At 42.4% G+C, this 25,438-nt stretch overlaps 1 protein-coding gene across 2 annotated transcripts in view; it reads right to left on the reverse strand.

Annotated features, from left to right (window-relative positions):
- Positions 1–9,617: 9,617 nt before the first annotated feature.
- Positions 9,618–25,438, reverse strand: part of satb2 (SATB homeobox 2) — a 50,266-nt gene continuing 34,445 nt past the window's right edge. Inside the window, exons 11-14 of one of the 2 annotated variants that reach the window (XM_076874681.1) lie at positions 25,273–25,425; positions 23,127–23,321; positions 12,176–12,358; positions 9,618–12,078 (exon numbers count right to left, since the gene is read on the reverse strand). In XM_076874681.1, the coding sequence (XP_076730796.1) occupies positions 11,584–12,078; positions 12,176–12,358; positions 23,127–23,321; positions 25,273–25,425 (1,026 nt within the window). In that variant the 3' untranslated portion in view covers positions 9,618–11,583. Of the gene's footprint in view, positions 12,079–12,175; positions 12,380–23,126; positions 23,322–25,272; positions 25,426–25,438 lie in introns of both variants that reach the window. The other variant, XM_076874680.1, reaches the window with a different exon arrangement.

The raw sequence follows: 25,438 nt of genomic DNA on the forward strand, positions 1-25,438 counted from the left end.
CGTCCAGGGAAGCAGAATGGAGATGCGGATGGATTATCACGCAGACCACACGGAGGGCTAGCGGACGACCTGAAATCACAAAAAGAGATTGAACGCATACAACAGTTCACTCAAGATCACCTTTGTGATCCAGACAACATCAATGCTGTAAATCAGTCTGTGGTGAAAGCAATCTGTGAGAGGCAGTTCACCTACAGCGTCAGTCCTGACAATGAAAGAGAGGCAGATGCAGATTGTGTTGCCTTGGTGGAGGTGCTTGCTGTGTCTCCTAGTGCTGTACCTGATAGCTATGGGCAAGAGGAACAGTTTGGAGGTCTGCCAACCATTCCCCATCTAACTGAGGCAGAGCTGGCAGACGAGCAAAGAGCCGATCAGTGTATAAAGCATGTTATTTCTCAGATCGAATATGGGGACACACCACCTCCAACCGTGCGCACACAGTTCCCTGAGCTTCCACTGCTCCTCCGAGAGCTTAACCGTCTTGAGCTCCGCAACAATGTCTTGTACCGGCGACGCCAAGAGAGGTCCCAGAAAACCTACCAGCTTGTACTTCCAGCTGAGCTTCGCAACACAGTTCTCACCAGCCTGCATGACCATATGGGTCACATGGGAGTCGACCGTACACTGGACCTTGTAAGGTCGAGATTTTATTGGCCAAGGATGGCTTTGGACGTGGAAAGGAAAGTGAAGACGTGTGGCAGGTGCGTGCGGAGGAAGGCACGGCCTGAAAGAGCGGCCCCCTTGGTCAACATTAATACGACACGACCTCTTGAACTCTTGTGCATGGACTTCTTGTCCCTGGAAGCTGACAGGAGTGGAACCAAAGATATATTGGTGATCACGGACCACTTCACTAAATTTGCAGTTGCTATCCCAACACCTAATCAAAAGGCCCGCACAGTGGCAAGGTGTCTGTGGGAGAACTTTATGGTACACTATGGCATCCCAGAAAAATTGCATAGTGACCAGGGTCCAGATTTCGAGTCCCGCACAATCAAGGAGCTCTGTCAGGTGGCTGGTATCCACAAGGTGAGGACAACCCCATACCATCCTAGGGGCAATCCTGTGGAACGATTTAATCGTACCTTGCTTGATATGTTGGGAACTCTCCGTGATCAAGATAAGTCCTGTTGGCGTGACCATGTAAGACCCCTGGTCCACGCTTATAACTGCACCAGGAATGAAGTGACTGGTTTCTCCCCGTACGAACTGATGTTCGGACGCCAACCTCGGTTGCCAGTTGACCTTGCATTCAACCTGCCAGTGCAAGAGGAACAACACTCATCTCACTCTGAATATGTGCAAAAACTCAAGTCACGTCTCAAAGAAAGCTACAAGTTAGCTATGGACAAGGCTGCAAAGATGGCTCACAAGAACAAAATGAGGTTTGACAGACATGTAACTGCATCAGACTTGGAAGCTGGAGATCGGGTATTGGTCAGGAATGTCCGTATCCGGGGCAAACATAAGATTTCAGACAAGTGGGAACACACTGTGCATGTAGTGGTGAGAAGGGCAGGCAACCTCCCAGTATATACAGTTAAGCCTGAAAACAAAGATGGTCCCCTAAGAACACTACACCGGGATCTGTTGCTACCATGTGGCTACCTACCTGTGGAGGAAAGCAGTGAGCATGTACAGAAGCCAGTGTCACGCAGGCCAAGAACCCGTGCAAATCCAGCGCTAGAGGAAGAGAACTCCTCAGACGAAGAAGATGATTTGCTCATTCCTGTTTGGTTGAGTTCCCCTGTCCACACAGTGAGTGAGAGTCCTGTAAATGTTCCTGATATTGACAACCCACCTGTTTTTGACAGCCAATCTGATTTTGGCAACATACCTGATATGCCTAACAGTACTACAGATGATACTGAGTACTTATCTACCAATGGAGTCACACCGACCGAACAAGTGGATGAAATAACCTTAACTGAAACTGACTCACCTGTTGATGACCCAGACGTCCAAGAAAGGCAACTTCCATTTCAGGAGGCTGGCACCAGAGGTGCGAATTCTGAGGAGAGAGAGGAGGAGATAGTCCCAGTGGATACAAGGGAAAACATGGATACAAATGATTCTGTAAGGAGATCTGAGAGAAACCGTCGTCCGCCACGACGGCTTGACTATACGGAGCTAGGCAATCCTCTGATCACTGCAGCAAAATCATTCTTGCAAGGACTGTCTTCAGCTTGGGCCGATGTCATCAGTGATGGTGAAGAGCCTGCTTCGCCCTCTTCCTTGACCCGTCAAATAATCATCATTTAACTGTCTACAATGCACAGGGACGTGCATGAGTTCAGGAGGGGAGGGTGTAGCCCAGATGAAAAATATCATACTTATTCTCTTTATATTAACTGTCCACATCAACAAGCGTCGTATTTCCTATGACCATTGAATGCACCTCTCAGTTCACCCCACGTGAGGGCACCTAGCTCAGCAACCAATCAGAGCCTACCCAGGCCGCATTGACCCTGTCAGCCAGGAAGTGAAGTGGAGGTGCATGGTGCTCCCGGGTTTTTCTCATCTCAGCAAGAGGAGTGGAGGCATCTGCTACTCAAACCGAGAAATCCACGGACAAAAGAGAGGAAAACTCAGGATTGAGAGGAAGGGAAGCCAGCCTACTTACCTGCTGGAAGTCCGGAGTCGAGTGGCTGGATGAAGGAGAGAGGCAACGTCGGTAAGACGAGTGTTGTTCTGATGGAAAAACCTTGTAGAGACTTACCGTCGCGATCATGCTAATGCTAGCTCGGTGTCTCACAGGCTAACCACTCACCTTTCATCCGGAGAGCTGCTGCAATTCCAACGCCAGTGTGTGTTGGGCTTTTGTGAAACAGAGCAACGGTGAGCAACATGTTCTTAGCTGCTCTAAAGCTAATTTTTGTCAGTTCACTGTGAGTTTAAAGTAATCTAGAGGGTAATTTTTAGTGCATTTCTCTCTCACGAATAGGCCTATAGCGTGGAGAAATTAAGCACACTGCTTTAATGCCTCTGAACTGAACTCATATGTATATTTTGTTGCTTATTTGCACATAGTTCTGAATTTGTTATGGTGTATTGTATTTTGAGTGTCGATGGTTACTTACCATAAGTATTGTTTAATTAATGTTTACATGAATAGAGAAATATTTGAGCAACTTAGATGTTTAGTTCTCATATTTGATATGCTTGAAAATTGAATGTTGTACAACAGAACTGTGAGATTTGATAAGATTTAAGATGTTGATGCAATGAATATGAGGTGATGCAATATTTTGATTTTGTATTTTAACCTTAAACAATGCATCTGAAACAGACTGATTAGAATGTACATTTTATGACCTGGATTATAGGTCAGGTTTTTTGGAGAGGACGGAAAAGTCCAAGGACCAGGACGATATTCTGGTTGTGATAGATGGCGAGCCAACCACTTTGAGGACGATCTACCCCAAAGAAGATACACACCACACACTCATACATTCCAGTTACATTCACAAGGACCTTTGAAGTTGGCTATCGCCAGCTTAACTCTAAATTCTTAAAGGGCCCCAACGAGTACTTTTATTTTGTTGAGTGTGCACACTATTTATTTTATTTTATACTTTATCTGTACAAATTGGACAAATACCTGTTATACTTTGTAACAATACAAGAGTGGCTACTCAAAAGTTAACATTGTGTCCAGGTCATTATTGCTGCTCAATACTTTGGCTCCATACGAATTTGGTGTCTTCTGATTCTGGCCAGGGTCTTATTACGAGCCCAAGTAATTATTGCGCTGTAATTCACCTTTATACCTTAAAGTTGGTTACATGTACTACCTTAAAAAAAGGACGTACTGCCTCCATGTACTCAGAGGAAAGTGAGTTTTCAAGTTTCCCTTGAATTGTAATCACAAACACAGCAGTTTTATAAATTAATGCTTTAAACATGTTATTTTCCCAGCTGATGCTTCAAACTAATATTGTCTTCATTATGGCATAGCTGCTGCTGCTGTGGTGGAACAATCCTCGCTCTATGTGTATCCAGTACTTTGGTTTAAAGTGTTTAAGTAAATCCTTTGATGAATGAAATTATTACATTTGCCCTCATCTATATTTTATGCCCCAGTCCAGATTAGTTATTCCAGGGTTTCAAGAAGTGCTGAGTGCAATTTATTTTTAATCACAGCAGCTGTTAGCCTTCTCGTATTGAAGATGTTGCCTGACAAAGACCCAGATTGTAAGAGACAAATGTGACCCTACGCGACCTGCTTCATTTTTAATTCAAACAGCATTCAGCATCTTACTGACAAAATAGCCATGTTTGAGTTTTTGTCTGCGCCTCATGCCAAATAAATCCCCTCTCTCAAACGCACATCCAATCAAACAAACACAACTGTGGTTTCCAGTCGTCCTCGCTCTGTCCCAAAGCAACATCTGAAAGTATTCTGATCAGCTCGAAATGTCACAAGCCATATATTCAGCAAGAATACGATGAAAGGCTCAGCCCTGACAAGCAGTTGTTAATCTCACCGTAACATTTGGCTAATTGAATGTCTGCTGTTGTTTATTGTTTGTTTCCATGTTGCCCCTCAAGTGACTACCACCGCTGCCTTCTGTTTCTTCAGTGCATTAGTACTGATCTACAGTGTTGCCACGCCACAAACCCAGCAGCTGCCCCAACCCTCTCTGCAGCGCTACGTCAAAGCTCCCAGAGGAGATTGTTCCATGTAAAATCACATTACCCCCCTGTCTTATTCAGTTGTGTGCAGTTTGCTGTCATGGATCAAAAAACACGCTGACAAAATATTTAATAGCAGCGTGTCACAAGAAAAGCTCTTTTCCTGAGATTCTGTGGTGTGTAACAGCTGAAGGGACTGCCAGGTATGACCCACACGTGCTCTCTGAGTGTATCCATGCACTTCTGCTGAGCGCAGCGGGAGGCCACAGGTGTGGGAGCCTATTCGGCAGAGAAACTCCTCTCAGATGCTGCAATGTGGGTAATAATAGTTAGCAGCAACAGCTGTGCCCTGTCTCCCGCCTTCACCTCTAATGCTCTCTAATCATCCCTCTATCAGGCCTAATATCCCACAGTGGTGCCCTCACAGCTGTCTGAGGGACTCTGGGTATCGAGACACCTGTCAATCTCTCTCTCCCCCTAATATGCAAAAACACACAAACAGTCAGACGCCGCAAACAAAAATATCTCATCTAAGAAAAATTCAGCGACCACTGGATTGCACACTTGTGAAAAGCAAGCACCAGGGGTTTGAGTTAGGCATTGCTCGAGTCCTAATAATACTTACTTATCTTACACTGGGCCTCGGTGCAGCCCAGTTTATCCTCTGAAGCTAGCTTGTCTCTCTCCTTTTAAGGCAGCTTTCTTTTGACTGTCCCTCAGAAACAGAAGGTTTGGACAGGAGGTGAGTATGGGTGGGGCACAGCTGAATTTATGTCATTTAAATTTCATGTAAATTTTGTTACACGTGTACAAAGTAAAATGTGACATTTAATGAAATCTGGTCGAATGAAATACGTTCAATTTGCACCAAGACAATGATTAATTATTTGAAGCATTGCTTCATGTTTATGAGGGAAAAGAATCTTGATGCTATATAAATGAAATCATTAAAATTTGATCATTTTGATAATGTTATCTTGTAGAGAAAAGTAAGTAGAAACTACTAACACATTAGGCCTGGAAGTGTCAAATGTTTTTAAAATGGGAGGTCAAATGATCATCCCCCGTTTCCCCAGAGGCTTCCCAGGAGTCATCACCGTGCAGATGCATAGCTCCTATTAGCCATAAGCACACAGACTGCAGCTAGCATCTCAGAGAACCACAGACCTGTGGGTGGTCTCGCCGCGTACGTCGCTGTCTGTCTGCGACTCTGTTCCAGCCGAGCAGAGCTGACTCTCTTCCAACTTCTGACAGCCCCGCTCTTTAACACAGGAGGCTGATAAAACTGCAGCGACACCCCACAGGCTCTCGAGGAGCTTTATGATACTACATATGTGCAAGAGAGGATTTGGGCCTACTGCCGCCTGCTCCGCTCCATCACAAATCCTGGCTCCTAATGACTACCAGCTCTTTAGGACCTGAGGCAGGGGGGTTAAAGCCCACCAATTGAGCGAATAATGAGTTGAATTAGGAGATTTAAGGACGAGGTGGAAGGAGAAGGGAACGGGTGGTGCTGAATGAAAACCAGAGGTGCTTACCGCAAAGCAGAGGAAGCAGTCAGACCGTGTGTTGGATTAGAACGGATGGGTACAGCAGCGGTGAGACGCGCCTGCTTCCCCAAACGCCCTGACAAACACATTTTGAGATGTAATCTCCATTTTAGCACTTACCACGAGAAGAAAGAGGAGACGCAGGCCACAAATACTATTACTGGAATAAATGTCATCACTGAGATGAAATAACGTGGCGGAATACAGCATTTCCATTCAGATTAAGTTGCTGTCCCTTTAAAAGCCGTATTTTGCATAATATTTGCTGGTGCATTTTGGGCTGATGGATTTTGGAGCATTAAACGGAAACCGTGTGTCTCCGTGTTTATGCCAGGCGACAGTTTGATAAAGTTTATTTTTTTTATTCCCTAAAATATCCGCAGAGACCTCCTTACTAATACAATTCTGAGTCCAGGTTTGCTCGAAGAAGAATTGACAGGTTTGAATAACATTACCTTTCAGATCGCACCGTTGGCCACTTATTAGCTTTATCTCGCATAATGTCCTGTTTTATTTAGTTTGAGTCTGATTAGTTTAAATGAAATCTCAGAACTTTGACTAGAAGGGAATGCCTTGTCAGAGCATATTTGCTTAAATTTCCTTAAACATCCATACAGCCTTTAGTAATGGTGCTTTTAAAAGTGTATTGTTTCACTATATAAACACAGGAAGCTGCATTGTCATCCACAATTTCCAGTAAATTCCACCCAAAACAGCCTCTTGGGTTGTATTTTTTTCCCCAGTCTTGGTTTTCTTTGATTGTGAACATGAACAAATGAAGCAATATTTGGTTCCTGTGGCCACACAGTTGACTCGGCCCAGCCTGCTCCCCCACCATCCTCCCTCAAGCCAAGCCCTCTTCAAGTTTATATACAATGCACAACATTGTTCAAAAGACAAAGCGCTGCAAAATGGTCTTTGAAGCCTTTGAACATCATCAAACGAGTCGTTGCAAAGTTAACTTGAGCAGCTAAACATAAACGAGTGAGTCATGCTGAAATAAAGAAATAGATGACAGGTTTCTATCTGATGGCTAATGGTCATACCAGCTTCAACAGTCAAAGGCAAACTTGAACAAAGTATCAGTGAATTCTCACATTTATGAGGCAGCTTCTTCAGATCTGTCAGAACTGTCAGCCTCCTGCAGCATAGACCAGGAAAAAAGGACAGACGGGGTATTTTAAGGGGAGAGCGCAGAGACATCGGTGTACCTCAGCAGGTATAATTATCCTACAGAGGCAGAGTCACAGCGTGAGCTGATTGTCCTCACTCTGAGAAGACAAGCTGAGTGGAAACGCTTCTGCAAGGAGACCTCGGCCCTCCAGCTCATCATCAACACTTAGGCTCCATTGTTTACTGAAGGATCCAACAGACCGACTCACACACACACACACACACACACACGCAGACACACACACACACACAGACACACAGATTTGACCCAACCCCTGCTTGCAGGTTAAACACTAAGATTGTTATGCCCTGTCACACCTCATCAGACTTAAAACTCGTTAGTGAGGCAATTTAAAGAAAATGTGCATGTATGGGTGTGTGTGTGTTTTCTGCTGCTATAGCTGATTGTCCTTAGGTTGCCTGACAAATGAGCTATTTTATTTTACTCATTTCTTCAAGTCAGTATTCAGGATGCCACACGGTTCCTGATTAATCAACTGCTGGTGTGAAAGCCTGTCGTGTTTGTAATGCTGCCAGTCTGAAGTCGCCTGAAGCATCTTAATGTTACAGATACACACAAAATTACAATCAATATGCCATAATAAGACACCTCAGTGTTTCTTTTTTATGTGCATTTGATGATACTAATTAGTTCATGTTAAACTTGGAAAATCTCCAAACCTACCTACAAATTATTAATAATCTATTAATCATAATTTTCTTTTACAAGACTACTCGCAAATTTTTTCCTTTACTTAGTACAAAAGTTTTCTTTCAAGCTTAAGAACTTTCTATACTTTTTTCCTTGACTGATGTTGACTGATTTTACATTATTTTATTTTATAGACGAGTCAAACAAATTCAACTAATGAAATGAACAAAATGTGCTGTAGGCGTCACTTCTTAAAAACTCCTTGGTGGATATTTGGGTTTTTTTTTTTTTGTTTATTTCATTTTTTTTATGATGACAAATGCTTTCCAAAGCAAAGCAAATAATTTAGATTTACATAAAAACAAAAACTTTTGGGATTATCGGGACCATTGTTGTTTTGTGTTACAGCTGCTAGAGTCATGCAATGGAAAACAGTGCTATGAGACTGCAGCATGACCAAAACGACTGCATCTGTGTGCGATAAACTTGCGATCTTGTTGCCTTTGAAATGGTTACTTTGAAGCCACAGACCAGGTCTTAGGCCACTCACAATAAGTTGACATCTTCAAAGCAACTTTGGTGTAAAATGGCAATAAGGTGGAGTCGGTCTGCTATATCTCTCCCCATGCAGTTGCAGTGGGTGAATTTGACATTATTATTACTATCTATTTAAAAAAAGTTACATTCACCCGTGCAGACAGGCTCAGATTGATTGCAACAAGCAGGCAATCTCTCTCCTTTTTTAAATTATATAAAAGTCTATTAAAGAGCCGTTAAGGATAGCTAACAAGATGGCAGAGAGGACAACCTTTTTGTGTGTGACCTAATTTACATTATTTTGTGCCTTTCAGCTGCTGGACAATGCTCCTCCAAGAGAAATGAATGAGCTCGATGCTGGTCATGTTGTGGAGGGACCATTATGATCTTGTTGTGTAACACAGCAAAATCAATATAAGAGAAATATAATAATAATATTAATAACATAAATATGCACAAGACTACACTAAACCATATAATCTACACATACAGCTAATTACAAATATGTATTTGTTTTACGCTAATACAAATATATTCCACTGATTTCCTCCAAAGTTAATCCTGTAATGTGAATAAAAAGTACATTTTTGAAGTAAAGTTACACCAATGGTGGCAGCAAAATTTTTATAATATGAATGGTCATTACATTTGATAAGTTGATAATAACCAAAATAATATTTGTGCCAGTTTAACTGAACCTAGAGAGATTAATTAATTCTACTGCTTCTTGTACATTTCTTTTTCAAACAATCTCATAAAAGAGCAAGGGAAGTAATAATATTGGCAGTGGTCATGTTCACAGGACAGGCTCAGTTTGTTTTTATGTCAGCTTCCAGCAGCTCTAATCGTGTGGCACGGCAGAGAGAAAAAATGCAAGCTGAGAGTGCTGGCAGCCTTTCTGTCTAAATTATTGTCACTCTCTCTGGCTTATTAGAAAAACCAGCCCCAGAGGCTTTACACAGACCTTTAATTGATTGGTCTAGCAAAAGGTTTAGCCCAGTGACAATCTGTGTGTCTTTATGCTCTGGGGTGTTTGAGAGGATGTATAAAATAGAAGTAAAAACAGACACTTTTTGAATTCACAAGTTTTAATTCACTTCAACACTGAACTGAACTAAGATTTCATCAGAACTGCATTTGAGTCTAACCCTGATTCCTGTCATACAGAAAAGCACAACATAATGATATAGAGTGATTGACGTAAAAATTAAAAAGGCAGGTCGTCTTTCTGAGTGTAGCAGCCAATCGGGATAGTCAAACGAGACACTATCCATGCTCAGATATTGTTTCCAACATACTATTTACTTACACATCTGCAAGAGACACCAAACAAAGAAAGAAAAAGAAAAAGATATTTGCTTTCTTTTTAAATAGTCTTGTGACTGAATTTGCTTTTCACAATAAAATGAACCGATTCCACTGAGTTGTCTTAAGGAAAAAAAAAATCTCCAAACTGGCTCAAACAATTAAAGTCACTCAGCAAAATAAAAGTATATCAACAACAATTTATCCCATGTCGGGTATTTACAGACATTAAAAGTGAAGAACAGAGTCAAACCTGCCACATTTCTTTAATGGCTCATAAAAGTAGATTGTCATCAACTGCAGAAAAAAGCACATTTTTACTTTCTTCTTTTTCCAGCAAATTTTCTATTTATGTGAAAAAGAACTATAAAAAAACCCAAAGAAAACTGGCATAATACGACTTGACAGGGCTTTTTTTTTTTCACCCAATAACACTCAGTAACTGCTTCTTTTATTTTCTTTCGCTCTCTCCGCTCCTCTTCTTCCTCTTCTTCCTCTTCTTGTAGGGCAGGGCACTCTTAATGTCTCTTGTTATCCAAACAACCGCCCAGTTCTGCAAACCAATATTTAAAACCATGGAAATAAAAACTAAAAATAGCACGCAATGACAGCATCTCTAACCATAATAACAACAATAATAACAATAATGATAATAATAATCATGGATAAAGATAGCAATAAATAGGGTTGGTGAAGTTTAAGTGCGGGTAGGTGTGGTGAAACACAAGACTGTGGGCACCAATTAGAGAGAGGAGAGGAGGCGGGAGGGAGAGAGTGAGATGGAGAGGAAGAGTGGAAGGGGTGGACTACCACATAGAGAAAGACTGATTGCTTGCTGCTCTGTCTCTTCTTTCCTAACATTTTTTCCCTCTTGCACACGAATGTGAGGGTCCCTCCACGCCACATCCTCTTCGCTGTCCTCCTGCCAAACTGTCCACTGCTCCTCTCCACACTCAGTTTTAAACAGTTTGTCTTTTGCAGCTTTGAGCGGCGAGACAGATGGATGGGAGAAGGGGGACGAGAATACAGCACATCCACTAAATATCAGGGTCCTTGTGATCAGTAAGTGCTAGATTGGACTATTCTGGAGTGTGACTGTGAGGCAGAGGCAGGGAGTATGTGTGTGTGTGTATGTCGGCCTTTACCACAATGAAATAAAGCTTGAAGATGCACAGAGAGTGCTGTGTACCTGCGGTCTCAGGCAGGCAAAAGTATTAGCAACATCAGCGTGTGTCCTGAGGATTTCGTCGTTTTTGTCGAGGACCCAGCCCACCAATTAAGTTCTATATGACTGTGCTCTGTCTTTAAAGAGGAGGAGCGTGGCTTTCCTGGCTGATTAGGATAAATTGGTGCGATTGTTTCGAGGTCAGAGTAGAAAAAGTATTTCCTACGAATGAAAATCTGGGGTGAATTATTTAAACGTTCCTCGGGGGAGTATTCTTTCACATTTATACAACTACTGCCGTATCACAGCACACCAATAACCTGTTTTCTTCTACTGAGGTAATTTCACTCTACAAATCTGCGTTTGGTACTGTACACAGTCTGTCTGATCATTTCAGATGTACAGTGTTTCAGCCCAATGCTGTCTTGGTTAATGTGCCTGGGTAGACGTTAACCTTCCTTTGCTGCCACCCTCCATAATTTCTTGAGTAATTCCTCACTTCCTATCACAGAACATACGTTTCTCGTGCTTCTCTCTTTATCTCTGTCCTCTCTGTTCGTCAGTCTCTACCTCTGGTAGTCAGCCTGCTCTCGAGGACTGGATGAGGAGCTCCCGGGTGCAAGAGGTCCACTAAGCCTGCCTTGCCCCTTGTCCTTGCAATCCTCCTGAGCCGCATTGGACCCTAAAGACAACTGGCTGGAGTTGGAGCTGGAGGATGTCGGAGGCTGGTTCAGCCCCCCACTGCTCCCACTGTTCCCCTCAGTGGGCTGGTAGATCTCCTCAGCCCCATCCTCGCTCGACTCTGGGTCCTCTGAGCCCGAAAGCAACTCCTCTTCCCTGTACTCGCTGACATCAACCCCTCCAGTGGCGGCAGCACCCTCGCCCAGGTCTTTGAGGCGGCCGTGGTGCTTGACGTGATACCGCTGGTTCTGGAAGAACTTAATGATGGTGTGTTTGGGTAGGTCAAGCTGTGCGGACAAAGTATGAATAGCCTCCTGGTCTGGGTACAGGCCAACATCCTGGATGAAGCTCTGCAGGATACCCAGGGCCTCTAGAGAAATCTAGAATACACACAGCCAAGTGTCAAAAACTAGATAAAGAAATGAACAAACCCACATAACAAAATGCAGAATGGGAAAACACGATAACCATCGGTACCTTGGTGCGCGATCGGGGCTTCTTGTTGCTTCCAGCACCGCCAACAGTGCCAGATGCAACACCTGTAGGTCCTCCACCCATATTCTGTGACCTCTCTTCATTCGCTGGGGCAGACAATGGTTCTTCACGCATTGGAGACAGGTGATGCTCCTTCATGGGGCCTGGGGGTGGCCTGTGAAGTGCCTGGCGAGAAAGGCAAAAGAGCTGATTAATGGGGCACAGTGACCCCTGATCAAGACTGCAGCCAGGAGCGAGAGTGCACACTATTTGATCTAAATGTATATAAATGTGTTGTGTGAGCATTTATGTGACCGTGGGTTTTTGCACTTTATGCCTCACATTTGATCAGAAATACAGTTTTGCACCTGATAAGTGTTATATTCAGTTTACAAAACCCTGTATGTTACATAACATCTTATAAATCATCCAGTATACCGCCCTCCACCTGCAGTACACAGTAGCCAGGGCTGCAAGGTGAACACAGGGTGAGAACAAGTGCTCACAGTGTCATGGTCTATTAAGCTGCTCCAAGGCTGGCATTCAAACACCAATGCATCCTGGTTACCTTTGACCTAATGTGTGTAAGATTAGCTCTAGTAAAACGCCAACCACCTGTTTGCCAGGAAGTCTCTTATTTACAAACTTATGAGACCCAATCACTATTTAACCAGCAAATTCAAAGCCTCAGAGGGGCAGAGGGTAGAGGGGGAATGAGGACAAAGGAGTCATCATCTGCAATTGGTGCTTAGATAAGGTCAGCAGAAAGCAGCTATTGTTGTAGTTTGATAGTAGAGGATAGGAAACACAAGGAGGAAAACTTGTGAGAGTAAATGAACAAAAACACAACAGAAGAACATATAAGGTACCAAAAAACCAGCAGATAGAGATAGAGCAGAATCAAAACAATTAACTTCATTAGACTGTAACTGACACTCTATTAAACGGACACACCAACAGAACTGCTGTTACTTGATAACATAGGGAATTGGTATCATCACCATATTTATGAACAAAAGAGCTCCAGAATCGAGAAACTGAAAAACTTCATGTTATCTTTTACTTGATTAGACTTGTATTTATAACAAGTATTCAATAATTAGTCAATATTTCATATACAATATACGCTGGCTCTCTTTTAGAACTTCTCTTTTAATAAAGGGGTAAACAGGAGTTTAAAAAAGCATATTCATTGTAAACTACTTCAGCACATTAACTTAGTCACTGTAAGATCAAAGTACATTAGCACTGCTTTTGTGCTCATTTGATCATAGAGGCTATTTTTAGGAGTATTTCATACACATCATGCTAAAAACAAATTTTTCCTTGTTATAGTTACTCGTCAGGAGAAGCCTCCAGACTGGCTGGCTGGTTATTGATCTGTTCTTAAATCTGATCTGGTTGATTTTTACTTTCATATAAAATGAAGACATTGTGTCAAACGCAGCCTGATGAACCAAAACTTAGTTTAAGAAAAACAAAAACAAAACTTCTACTATTGCTGCTTGAACAGCTGGTGCAAGTGTACCTGGGTTTTTATCAACTCAGATTATTCAGTAATCCAGGTTATGACACAAAGAGCTCAAAGTTTAGCAGGATTTATGTGTACAGAGAGCTGCAATAGAAATACATAGAAAAGCGGAGCTTGTGCCGAGAGGATCCTCTGGCTGTCAGGATGGGCCTGATGGCCGTGTGACAGCACTGAGGAGGGCCGGATGAAGTGTTCGGAGGGAACGTGGGGACTTTGGTTGTTTGTCAGAAGGTAGTGGCTGTTGTGAGAGCGTTGCGGTTCTGTCCCGCCCGCTCACTTTAAGAGCAGGGAGGGGCCTCCCCACTGGAATGCCCAGCTATAAATCTGTGGCGCATTAAAATTAAAGGACCCACATAAAGATAATAGTCATTCACTTTTCTCTCCCTCTTTTCAATAATAACAGGGTATTACTTAAATAATATCGAGGGCTGGTCAGACCATGAAATTGCTCCAATTTCATTTCTGGGGCTTTATTTCTGCAGAGGGGGGGGGGGGGGGGGGGGGGCATTTACAGGAATTCTGTAGGTTTTTCCTTATTTTGCCATTTTTCAAATTGACGGTTTTAGATATTGAAGAAAAAAACAGAAGACTGTAAGAATGCGACAGACTAGCAATACAAAGTTAGAGGCAAAGACCGAAAAGAGAGGGAAAAAAAGAGTCTATCCCTGTTCTAATGAGGACCACACAGCCACAAATATCCCCCATACAAACATACTGAGACACTTAATAGCTAAATTGAGGGTAAACCATAGAGGGGATTGTGAAACCTACCACCCCAAACACACTCCCACACAGACCTTCATCATTTCAATGCTTATTTGAGCTGACGGCAGGGACTCTCGGATCAGGGGCCGCACATGCATGCATCGACAGAGGAGCCTGGACTCCTACATGTTATAACGGATATGTTTGAAAGCAGAGGCGAGCACACAGGGCTCCTTCAAAGTTCACCTCCAAATGCTTCTTATCTGTTGTCTTATTCTGCCATACCTGAAGCTTTTCTGTCTCTACCTCCTTTCCACGTCTGTACTCACTTCTAATGCTTCAGGACACTAATGAAGCGAGTCCCGGCCAACCCAACACGACTCCAAAAATTCATAGATGCCAGGAACCCCTGCTCCCACCTCCCCGTGTCCTCTACCTACACCACTCTCTAACTACTTTCTGCAAGCCCTGATTCAGTATTTAAAATAAATGTTTGTACCACACCAAATTTGATTTACCATTTATAATAAATTAGGATCCTAGTTGAATTTTGAGCAGTTCAGCATCATGATCAAACACTTTTGTTGTATATTTTTCCTAAAAACTAGTTTCGACTCGATTTGTTTTGATTGCCTTTTGCATTTTCCACTTTTTACGACTTCAGTCTAACCCTCTGTGTCTTTGCTTCTTGAGCTCCACTATTTCTCAATTAATCACTTTGTTAATCACCGTCACCATACTGGATTCTGTCATCTTACAGAATCCAGTACGGCAAACTCTGGGTGTGTGAGAAAGTAAAAAAATCATGAAACCAATTTTTGGCGAAGGTAATTAAAAGCTAAAACTGAAAAGAAAATCAAAACAGCAAGCCGTGGTCATGTGTCATAGGGGGCTGACCTACAGTCTGGGGTTAGTTACCTAGACTAACTGGGCAAGCTGGAATCGTTGTAGATCACAGGCAAAGAAGTTCTGCTAAAATGCTTTTCATTGCCCAACTACCCATCATTTTTCATTGCCATATGAAGTCCACAATAATGATTCATAAGGCAGCCACCTCTCTGGTAATGATCTGGTTAAGTTTAGGGACCAAAAGTGCTGGGTTACAGTTTGGGAAAGATCATGGTTTGGGTTTAAAACCCATATGTCTAAGGGCAGGGAAAGATCATGGTCATAACTAAATGAGGACTTGCTGTACTCTGTTAAGGTCAGGAAAAGACTGTGGTGGTCACAGGCTCAAAGAAAACAGCAGCAGTTCATACATGTAAGAAACAGAAACATACGAACATGTCTCCAGTGGAGAACGTGACGTGTTGATACGGCATCCTGATCCTGTTTTTAGGAAAACACCCACTATGACATCCAGAAGTCTGATGTTGTAGATATCAACTTGGCTACTATTCAGTGTCGGAAAAATTCAGTATGCAACATATGAAAAAGTACATGAAAAGGAACCAAAATGCTAAGATGCATGCATTCAGTGGTACCGAGGAGTGCAACATGAACCCGGCTTTAGTTTGCATTTTTTAAACGTGAGCAATTTAGCTGTTAACGCGACCACTGTAGCATCATTCTGAATATAGACTATTAAAAAATTGTGTTTTATGATCTGACCGAGAAACCAGCGTATACTGCATGCTCAGTAACGTGCACTGGTTTATCCTTCCTGTTTTTCTAATGGGGAACATAATTGACATATTGAACATGATACAGTATTTAAAAAAGACTTGAAATTCACAAGCGAGAGTATAAACTCACCAGAGAAGCCTTTACTCGGGTCATAGAGTATTGGAGTTGCTGTCCCATTTTCGAATGAGCAAATTTACAGAAATATTCACCAAACGTAACATGTCAGACGTGATCTCGATTATGCTACAATTATTCTTAAACGTTTACAGTTTATTTGGCCTGTTTCACCTTTAGTCCCCCTTCCCATGCAGTCCAGCTTGCCTACTTCTCACCATTAAACGTTGGAAAGGACTACATGTCACTTCAGAGCAACACAATACAGCCCTGCTCTCCCAAAACCACAAGCACTGGAGCCCAGCGCCAGACCAGCTCTTCTTGTGGCATGATTCAATATTCCTGAAAAACATCCCCCCCTCTCTCTCTTTCCTTCTCACTTCTCCCCTCCCTCTCTCTGTCTTTCTCTCACTCTTCTGGCAGCGCCGTGAGTGCACTGCAGTGAAATGAAAAAGTTTTCTTTAAAAACGTAAATCAAGGCAAATCACGACGCAGAACTATGAAAGAATTATAGAACATGAAATATTCATCTTCCCCTTAATGAGCTCTGGTCCTGCAGGACCTCTAACTCTCGCTCTCTGTCTGTGTGTGTTTTGTTGTGTATGCGTGTGTGTGTGTTTGGTTGTGGGTGGGGGGGGGGGGGGGGGGGGGTGACCACAAGAGACGGCATTAACACAGAGATAAATATGTAATGAAGGAAAAATCACTTTTCTGTTGGTTTTTTGCATGACTTCACCTTTCCTGTTAATCAGTGTGTTTTTTATTTTCCCCCTTTTCCCTCCATCTCTGTCTCTGTCTGTCTCTTTCACTCTTGCATTTAAAGAAGTGTGTGTGGTTGCGATTCATGGAGACTGGATCCGGACTAATGGAGTAGATGAGTCACTGCACATAACTTTTTTTTGGTATAATAATGTTTCTTTGATGAAAAACTGTATACACGTAATGTCACTGAGCGCTGGGGTCATGTGTGTATACACATGCACGCACTTGCATTGTCGCATCTTTTTTTCATTCAAACTGTGTGTGTGGTATTCATTCCATTTATCTGCAATTAAACAATTAACTTAATTGTGGTTTGCCAAAAAGCCCAAACTCCACCCTGCAACAGTGAGTGAGGCCACCGGGATGCACTGAAGACTGAGAGACAAACCAGGAGGAAAAGAGAGAGGCAGATATGTTGTCTGGAAGTGAAATGGATAGACTACACAAACTGAAACTGAAAAATGCTGCTTTATCATTTATCGTACAATTATTTTCATATTTTGCAGCGCTAGATCTGCATGAATGTGTGTTTGGTTGTGTTTTTTTCTATTATTAAGCCGTTTTTATTGACAGTGTTTGAAAGATTGTAACATGATTTGTGAGACTAGTTTAGTCATGAAAACTGTCGTTATAAAATTACTTGTTACTAATTACTAATTACTAATGTTATGAATTAACCATCACCATGGATGGAACAGATGTGCCACTTACTAGTGGGCTACCTAGGTAGCTTTTGCTTGTTTACATTAATGGTAATAGAATCATATCTGAGCAGAAATGCTAGCTGGCTACCTCGTCAAATCCCTGATCCATGATGCTAACTTGTATAACAAAGTAAACCTGTGTAATCTGACTTGTGTATGACAAATGCTATTGATTTTCTCCATAACAGTACAGGTCATACAGGCCTAGAAATTGATCACCTGACGACCCTCAGCATCATCTGTTTACTGGGGGAAAAAGTATATTCCCTGACATGTTGGTGAGTGGGTGCCAGAGGCCACTAGCTGTTGCTGGGTGAAATCAGTGGGAGAGTGGGTGCTGCCCCAAAACTTTCTGATGTTTGTCTTTGTCGCTAACAGTTGGCTGCGGTCGCCCACAGTTAGATGACACAAACTGTTCTGCAAACGTTGTCTAACTAACCACTAATCTATCTATCCATTTTCCTCCACTTATCACGGTCGCGTGGGGGCTGGAGCTCATCCCTGGCCAGGTCGTGGAGTCAAACTCATCTGCTAGAGGCCAAAACAATCATTAAGTGATAACTGATAATAAGAGTATTTTCTCTGGAAGTTACGCAGAGGTCATTTAACTGTTTCCTTTAAGACATCTAAGCTGGATTCTATCAGTGGGGAAAAGACTTATAACTACATTTACCAAAAGCAAAACAACATGATGAAATCATTTCACATTAATTTTTATTGCATTAAATTGTTATGGAAGCTCAGTAAGATTTTAGACATAAGATGCTAGACTTTGCTTCAAAGCTCTAGTGTTATTTTTTAGCAGACATTAAATGGCATTAAGCGAAACAGAGTAAAAACAAGCAAATAGAGTCGACTATAGACCTACGCTTTATTTGTACAGTCCTTTTTTTTAATCTCTTGGCAGTTTTTTTTCCTGCTGTTAGTTGTGATCAACTCTGTGAGAGCTGATCACAACAGTTGGTGTCAGTGAACAGCAGCACGTGCTGTCCAATGGAAGTCAGACATATAAAAGCTTACACAACTCGCTGACAGGACACATTTTGACTTTCTATAATAGGAAATTATGTCAAAGGTGGTTCTGTTTTATTTCCAGTAAGTCGTAACAGTGAGCCAGCATGCTAAGTAATTTAGCTGTCGCTTAAAACTGAGGCAGCTAAAGGAAATGCTGCTATTTTATTGTCTACACCAAAGGAAGGTATGGGTACCATTGCTTTTTACGGTCCAGAGAATCTATTGTTTCACACACTGAGATCAGTTTACTCATCATCAGCACTGCTCGGCTGGTGAAATCAGTTGTGTAACGGCTCTGGTGGGAACTTTCCCAGCTCTAGGAAAAATAATGCCTGGTGATGTCATTGAGGTTGTTTTGGCATTGGGTTGGGTTTGGAGATTTTTATTTATTTATTTATTTATTTTTACAGAAAACTTGTGTTACAAAATAAGGGTGTGGAGTTTAGAAAAATGGGGGGGCGTTTATCAGGCAGGGAGGGTCCAATGAAGATTGATGTTTCATTAAAGACAGCATACAGTCCAGTGAACAGGCTTGACCCATAAGTCAGTTTGTATTTGTCTAGTGTCCCCATTTAGATCACTATTGTTTTAAACACCACATACCTACATCACCTCGAGACCCTCGGTTTTAATGGCTCTGCAGTACTAAATCACCGTGACAACCCAGGAATGGGCCCTGTGTTTTTCTTATCTAATGCTCATATTTTCACAATTTTTTTTGCAAAACAATTTGTCCTACTAGTAAAACAAGTGAGTTAAGAATGTGCATGATATCTTTCATAATATGGTAATGAGTTCATCAATCATTTCCCCCCAAAAAGCGTTCATTTCTTTCAACAATCAGAATGCATATGATTCCCTGCATAGATCTGTGTGCAAAGACAGCTCAAAAATAGCTCTGATTCAGAACGTCAAACTCATTTTACATCGTGGGCCACAGTCACTGTACACAAATCTAACTACATATTTAATCAATGAGATATCTTAATATAAGATTTCCACATGATAAAGACATGTTTGTTGTAGTAAAGAAATCTGTCACAACACTTTGGCCTTAAATTGTATTATTATAGAAATATTATCATTACAGAAACAAATATTATTACAGAAATAATTTAATAATTTTGTGTAATTTTTGTGCTAAAGCGAGACACAATGAGTGGAGTAAGGCTTGTAACTTCTGATTCTAGTCCACCACTCCTGGGGTCTCGGCCACTGTGAGCGGTCATACATGCACACACATAAACACCTCCAGACTTGCAGCAGAAATCAATTTAGCAAAAACAATAAAGTAATTATTTATAAGGGCAGACTCTGCCAAATTAGCTGTGGGACGCACTTAACTGCTCGAGCCATGTGAGTGAGAGCTGTAGAGCCAACGCTGGGGCTGTGTCAGTCATGAAGAAATGTGATGCTCACTGAAGTTACAAATACACTCTTACAGCACCTACACACTTCATAGACACGCTCACACAGAGCCGCTAGCATGGTACCGCACATACAGTCCAGTACAAAGCACACACACACACACAAACACACACACACATCAGTGGTATGTGAACATTTGCTTCAGAGAGCAGCACTGCGTTCATTTTTCATGTGTATCCCGGGGTTGGTTGTTACAGTTTTAGAGACCTTCTTATTGTCCAAACACAACAGAGTGCTCACATTACCAACTATCAGTATGAGATTGTGTGTATGTGTGGCAGATGGGACACATGTGTGGTCTGTGGTGGCAGGCTGGCTGGAGCCTGAGGTTGGTGGAGGGCTTCATCTGGGACAGAGCAGGGAAGGGGGGGGCTCTCAAGACAGCAACATGAACACACACACCTCATTTCCGATTAATAAATCACCAGCGTTTCACCACAGTTCTTCTCCCTGTGTCTCTTGGGGTGGGAGTGAGGGTGGGTTGGGGGTGTGTGGGGGGTGGGAGGGTTATTACACAGGCGTTTATGAGTGTAAATTTTATTTTTAGACTTTGGCGAGAGGAGTAGAGGAATGTGTTAATGGTGCCACCACAGCTTCCTTTGCATCTTCCCATCAGTCTTTAATACAAAGCTCTGAATTGGGAGGAGAGAAAAAAGGCTTGGTGGTAGAGTGAAGGTGGGTGGAGCTGCAAAGCAAGCCGTGTAGGATTCATGTCACAATACCAAATGGGAAGTCTGAGCATTGGCCTGTTTTTGATTTATGGCATATGGTATGTACTATATGTGGGCTATAATAGCTTTGGAGCTGGGGGTGACGGGGGCTGTGGGCAGAGTAAGCTGGCGGGTTCAACCAGAGGACCTAGACTCAGTCCAAGCAGTGAATGCTGTTTCTACCGTCGAACCTGATCTTCCACCTCTTTTCAGCGAGGTCAGGAGATGAAGAAGTGACACACTTCCTGTTGCTTCTCTGGACATTACACCGATTTAACATTTTGGGGAATTTGAACCTTTTCATGTTTGCATTTTAAAATTAAACTATAATCAGCTGCTTGATGTTTCTACCTCAAGCAAGAGAAGGGGAACGGGGGTGTTTGTGTTAGGCAGGTTCAACATTAACATAAACACAGATACCTTCATGTACCAACAAGCTCCTCCTCTGGAGTCAAGTATGGTAAACCACAGGCATGTATACAGGGTTTGCATGCTGTGGCAGCACTCCTACATTAAATATAACTATATAACTGATAGAGGCTGTCGCCACTGGATCATGGCACTATTTATAAAAAAAAAAATTTTTATCGATACTTTCAATTCAATTCAATTTTATTTATATAGCACCAAATCACAACAACAGTTGCCTCAGGGCGCTTTATATTGTACAGTAGACCCTACAATAATAGATACAGAGAAAAACCAAACAATCATATGACCCCTTATGAGCAAGCACTTTGGTGACAGTGGGAAGGAAAAACTCCCTTTTAACAGGAAGAAACCTCCAGCAGAACCAGGCTCAGGGAGGGGCGGGGCCATCTGCTCCGACTGGTTGGGGAGAGAGAAGGAAGACAGGATAAAGACATGCTGTGGAAGGCCTGCAACTTAATGCATAATTACAATGGGGGGGGGGGGGGGGGGGCTACAAGTCAGGAAATAATTAAGCTATAAGTGCATTTTATCTGACACCATAAGTACACAGTTCTTTTCAGGGCGTGGGTCATGTCATGCTGTGACTTTACCTCGCATAACTGGGTATTTTACAGGAAAGAAGAGAATAATTGTACTGTAAGTAATGTACAAAACAGCCTGAGTGTAAAATGACAACTGATGAATGGAAAATCCTTCATGGATTAAAAAAGATTTAATAATGAAGGCACGTTTAACTCACACCATAATACGAAAAATATTGAACAACATTACCTGTTCATTACACACCAGTGAAATTTGTTATGCTATACCTAAAATTAAAAGTAAATACTTGAAATTGCTTTCCGTATAATTTCTGTCTCCTTCCTGTAAAATACTTAAAATTACTGAGGACTACTTAAATTGATTTAGAGCATAACTGTTGCTTTGTTACCCCTTTATTCTACCTTTAAGCATCTGCATGTTAATATAACTGCATTATTCTTTCAAATAAAATACACCTAAATTCAATTTAATTGCAGAGAAATAAAGACCTTTGTCACGGGCCGTATTATAAAGTGCTATCCTACTTTTTAATTGGACTTGACTTACATTTCTAATTTATTTAAGCTTTGCACTAGAAGAAAAAGCAAAACCCAGGCATGCAGATAAAGTTAGGTGGGGCGGCTTCAGCGTGTGTCCAACTGGAGCGCTCACAGTAACCAAAGATGCCAACACGTTTCTGTGCTTCCTCCATCGATCTCCCTTCTCTCTCAAGCCTCCTTCAGCCTCTGCCTCCCTCCTCAAAAACTAATGGGGCATTTCCTCCAGTGCCACACCACCCAGCAACTCTGTTTACTCTTCATTCCACTGGGGCACACAGGGACACACAAACACATGTGCACCCACCACAAGATCAAACAGCACTGCGCAAACTTAGATTAAATAAATATAATGACTCAATAATAATGACAGATTTGGTCTCTGAAGGTAGAGGAATACACTTCCATCTGTTTTAATACGTGAGAAGTGCCATGAAAATGGAGCTCAGTAACAACTATTTCTAATATCATTCTTTACAGCATCTTAGTCATCCTTATCAGTCAGTGTTTATACCGTACTGTGTGTTCAGCACATTCATATCTGCGTACTTTTTAGGAGATTGTAATTAGAAGGGGTGGCCATGTTTTAAAGAAACAGTTCTGAAATAATCGAGTAATCCATCAAAAATAGATTTTAGGACACACGTGTTTGTAGGTATGAAGACCAAGCACTTTCTCCCGATTTCAAGTTGTAAATATTATGAGATGAGGTGATGTGCAGGAAATCTGTTCAGTGTGTTTACTAGAGACACCGTCTTTGTGCCAGCTGTAAATAAAATCCACCCATTGTATACCGCATCTGGATATGGAGTGTTGAGGTGCACGTTACCTCCACATGCAAACACTTACCTGTGTGTCCTGTGGCATGTGGAGGACGGTGTGCAGCCTCTCGCTATGATGGTGTCTGGACTCCTCCTCGTATGAAAGATCTCTGTCGGCCTGCGGCAGCGTCAGGAACCTCCTGATGGTGCACAGGTTCTCCCACAGAGTGCGGTTCTCAGGGCTGGGGTTCTCCTTCCACCGAAGTAGCTCGCACAGCCAGCCCTGAAGAGGAGACAAAGATGTATGCGTGGGGGGGGGAAAGGTGAGGTTAAAAAGAAAGGAAGTGTGGACTGTGCGATAGCTGACAGGGATGTTAATGGGTGACTTCTGCTACTGTGTCATACACAGTGAGAAAGAATTGTTATGCAATTTTTTACGACCTTTCTCTCTCACACACGTGCACGCAGAGCAGATGACTCTGCATCTACTCTGTTTGGAAAGTGGCAGCGGGGATGAGCATGACAAGTGGCAACTGAGATAGACATGAATGAGTTTATTCATCCATTATCTGAGTCTGTGTTACAGCAGTGGAAGCAGATCTGCCTCTCCACAGCCACCACCTCCAACTCCTATGTGTTCCCAAGCCAACTGAGAGACATAATCTCTCCAGCATCTCTCTCAGCCCTAGGGCCTCCTCCTGGCAGGACAAATTGGAAACACCTCACTCAGCAAGTGCCCAGAAGACATCCTGATCAGATGCCTGAACTAAATCTGTTGGTTCCTTTTGATGTGTGTTTTGAACCCCAAGCTCCTCACCCTATCCCTAAAGAAGAGCCCAGGTACCCTTTAGAGGAAACGTATTTCATCTGCTTACATCTACAATCTAATTCTTTTGATTAGTATGCAGAGCTTACGGCTAAGATGAAGGTGGGAATGCAAATTCACCCATAAACTAACAGCATTGCTTTCACAGCCAGCTCTCTTCACAACAGAGTGGTGAAGCTGCGCCAATCCGTCTGTCAATGTGCTCCACTCCACTCGATCATGAACGAGAATCAAAGATACTTAAACTTGTCCACTTGGGGCAGCACCTCGTCCTTGGCTGAGATCTATAGCATTCTCATCCCACCCCCCCATTGAGAGTCACGGCTCAACGAGGCTGACACAACCACATCATCTGCGACAAGCACAGACAAGATCGTGAGACCACCTAACCTGACACCCTCCACCCCGGGGAGGGAAGCTCGAATTAAAATAAAAAGTTGTAAAAGTTGGAAGGATGCAGGATGTGTGAGGTAAAGGAAGACGGAGGAAGGAGAGACGGAGAAGATTCAATTATATCTGCTAGACTGGTTCAGTTTGTGACACCAGCTGTTGTGTTCAACCAGCCACCTCGGGCAGCATGCACCGCTAATAGCCTGATCATCTCTCGCTCTCTCTCTCTCCCCCGCTTGCTTGCTGTCCTTGCTTGCTGGCCAGCTGCAGCAGATGGGTGCAGTGAGCCATGACCCTCAGCCACCCCCAGACCCACCAACCAGGGGTACCTCGCTAAATACACACAAAAGCAACGCACATACTGTATACATGTTGTCAAGCCTTCTTTATAGACCACCTACATCCCATGTGAGTCACATCCTGCAACATCAAGTTGCTACAAATTTAAAAAACTATTTTTTTAAAGAATTCCTATTATTGTTTCAGTCATCGTGGTCTGAAATTAAGACCAAGAAGCAAAAACTGAAGTGTTTCCTTTTTCATTTTTATCCAAAAATTAGAAGTAAATACATATAAATATAAATAATGTCTTAATGCGTGCGGCCAAGATTCAAAATTTAAAAAAAAACAATAGAGGTATAAATAATTGCAGCCAGTGTTAATGTCAAACATTATGTCACCAGAGCTTTAAGAGCATAACTGATCACACACGTCCGGTTTGAAGTGATGGTGAAACAGCTGATGAACATTTAGATCGTGTTACCGGCAGAGTACCAGCTTTGCTGGCTCTACTCAGTCCCACAACTTTTGTAGTTTGTAATAAATCTTTATTAATTCAAATGATTTTGGTTCAATCGTGATGCTCACTAACAAGTTGACTATCTAACTCACAGGGTACAAAAAATATCAGCTACGCTATCGCAGTACATATAAATATGTGACTGCACTTGGAATCTGACCTGAAAAACAAACACTTTAAGTCATTTTGTAGGCTTGTTTTCCCCAACAGTCTCCTCACCTGGCTTTTGTTGGCCGCCACCTTTGCGAACAGAGCTTGGGACACTTTGGCTCGCTTCATCTCTTGCTGAATTTCATCATAGATGCCTGATGTAATGTTGACCAGTGACTCCAGCTTCAGTGGGAGGTCGGAGGGCGGGCCAGACGGCTTGGGCTGGGAGACAGGA

This window comes from Maylandia zebra, linkage group LG16 (assembly GCF_041146795.1).
Source record: "Maylandia zebra isolate NMK-2024a linkage group LG16, Mzebra_GT3a, whole genome shotgun sequence".
In the NCBI taxonomy this organism is placed as follows: Eukaryota; Metazoa; Chordata; class Actinopteri; order Cichliformes; family Cichlidae; genus Maylandia; species Maylandia zebra.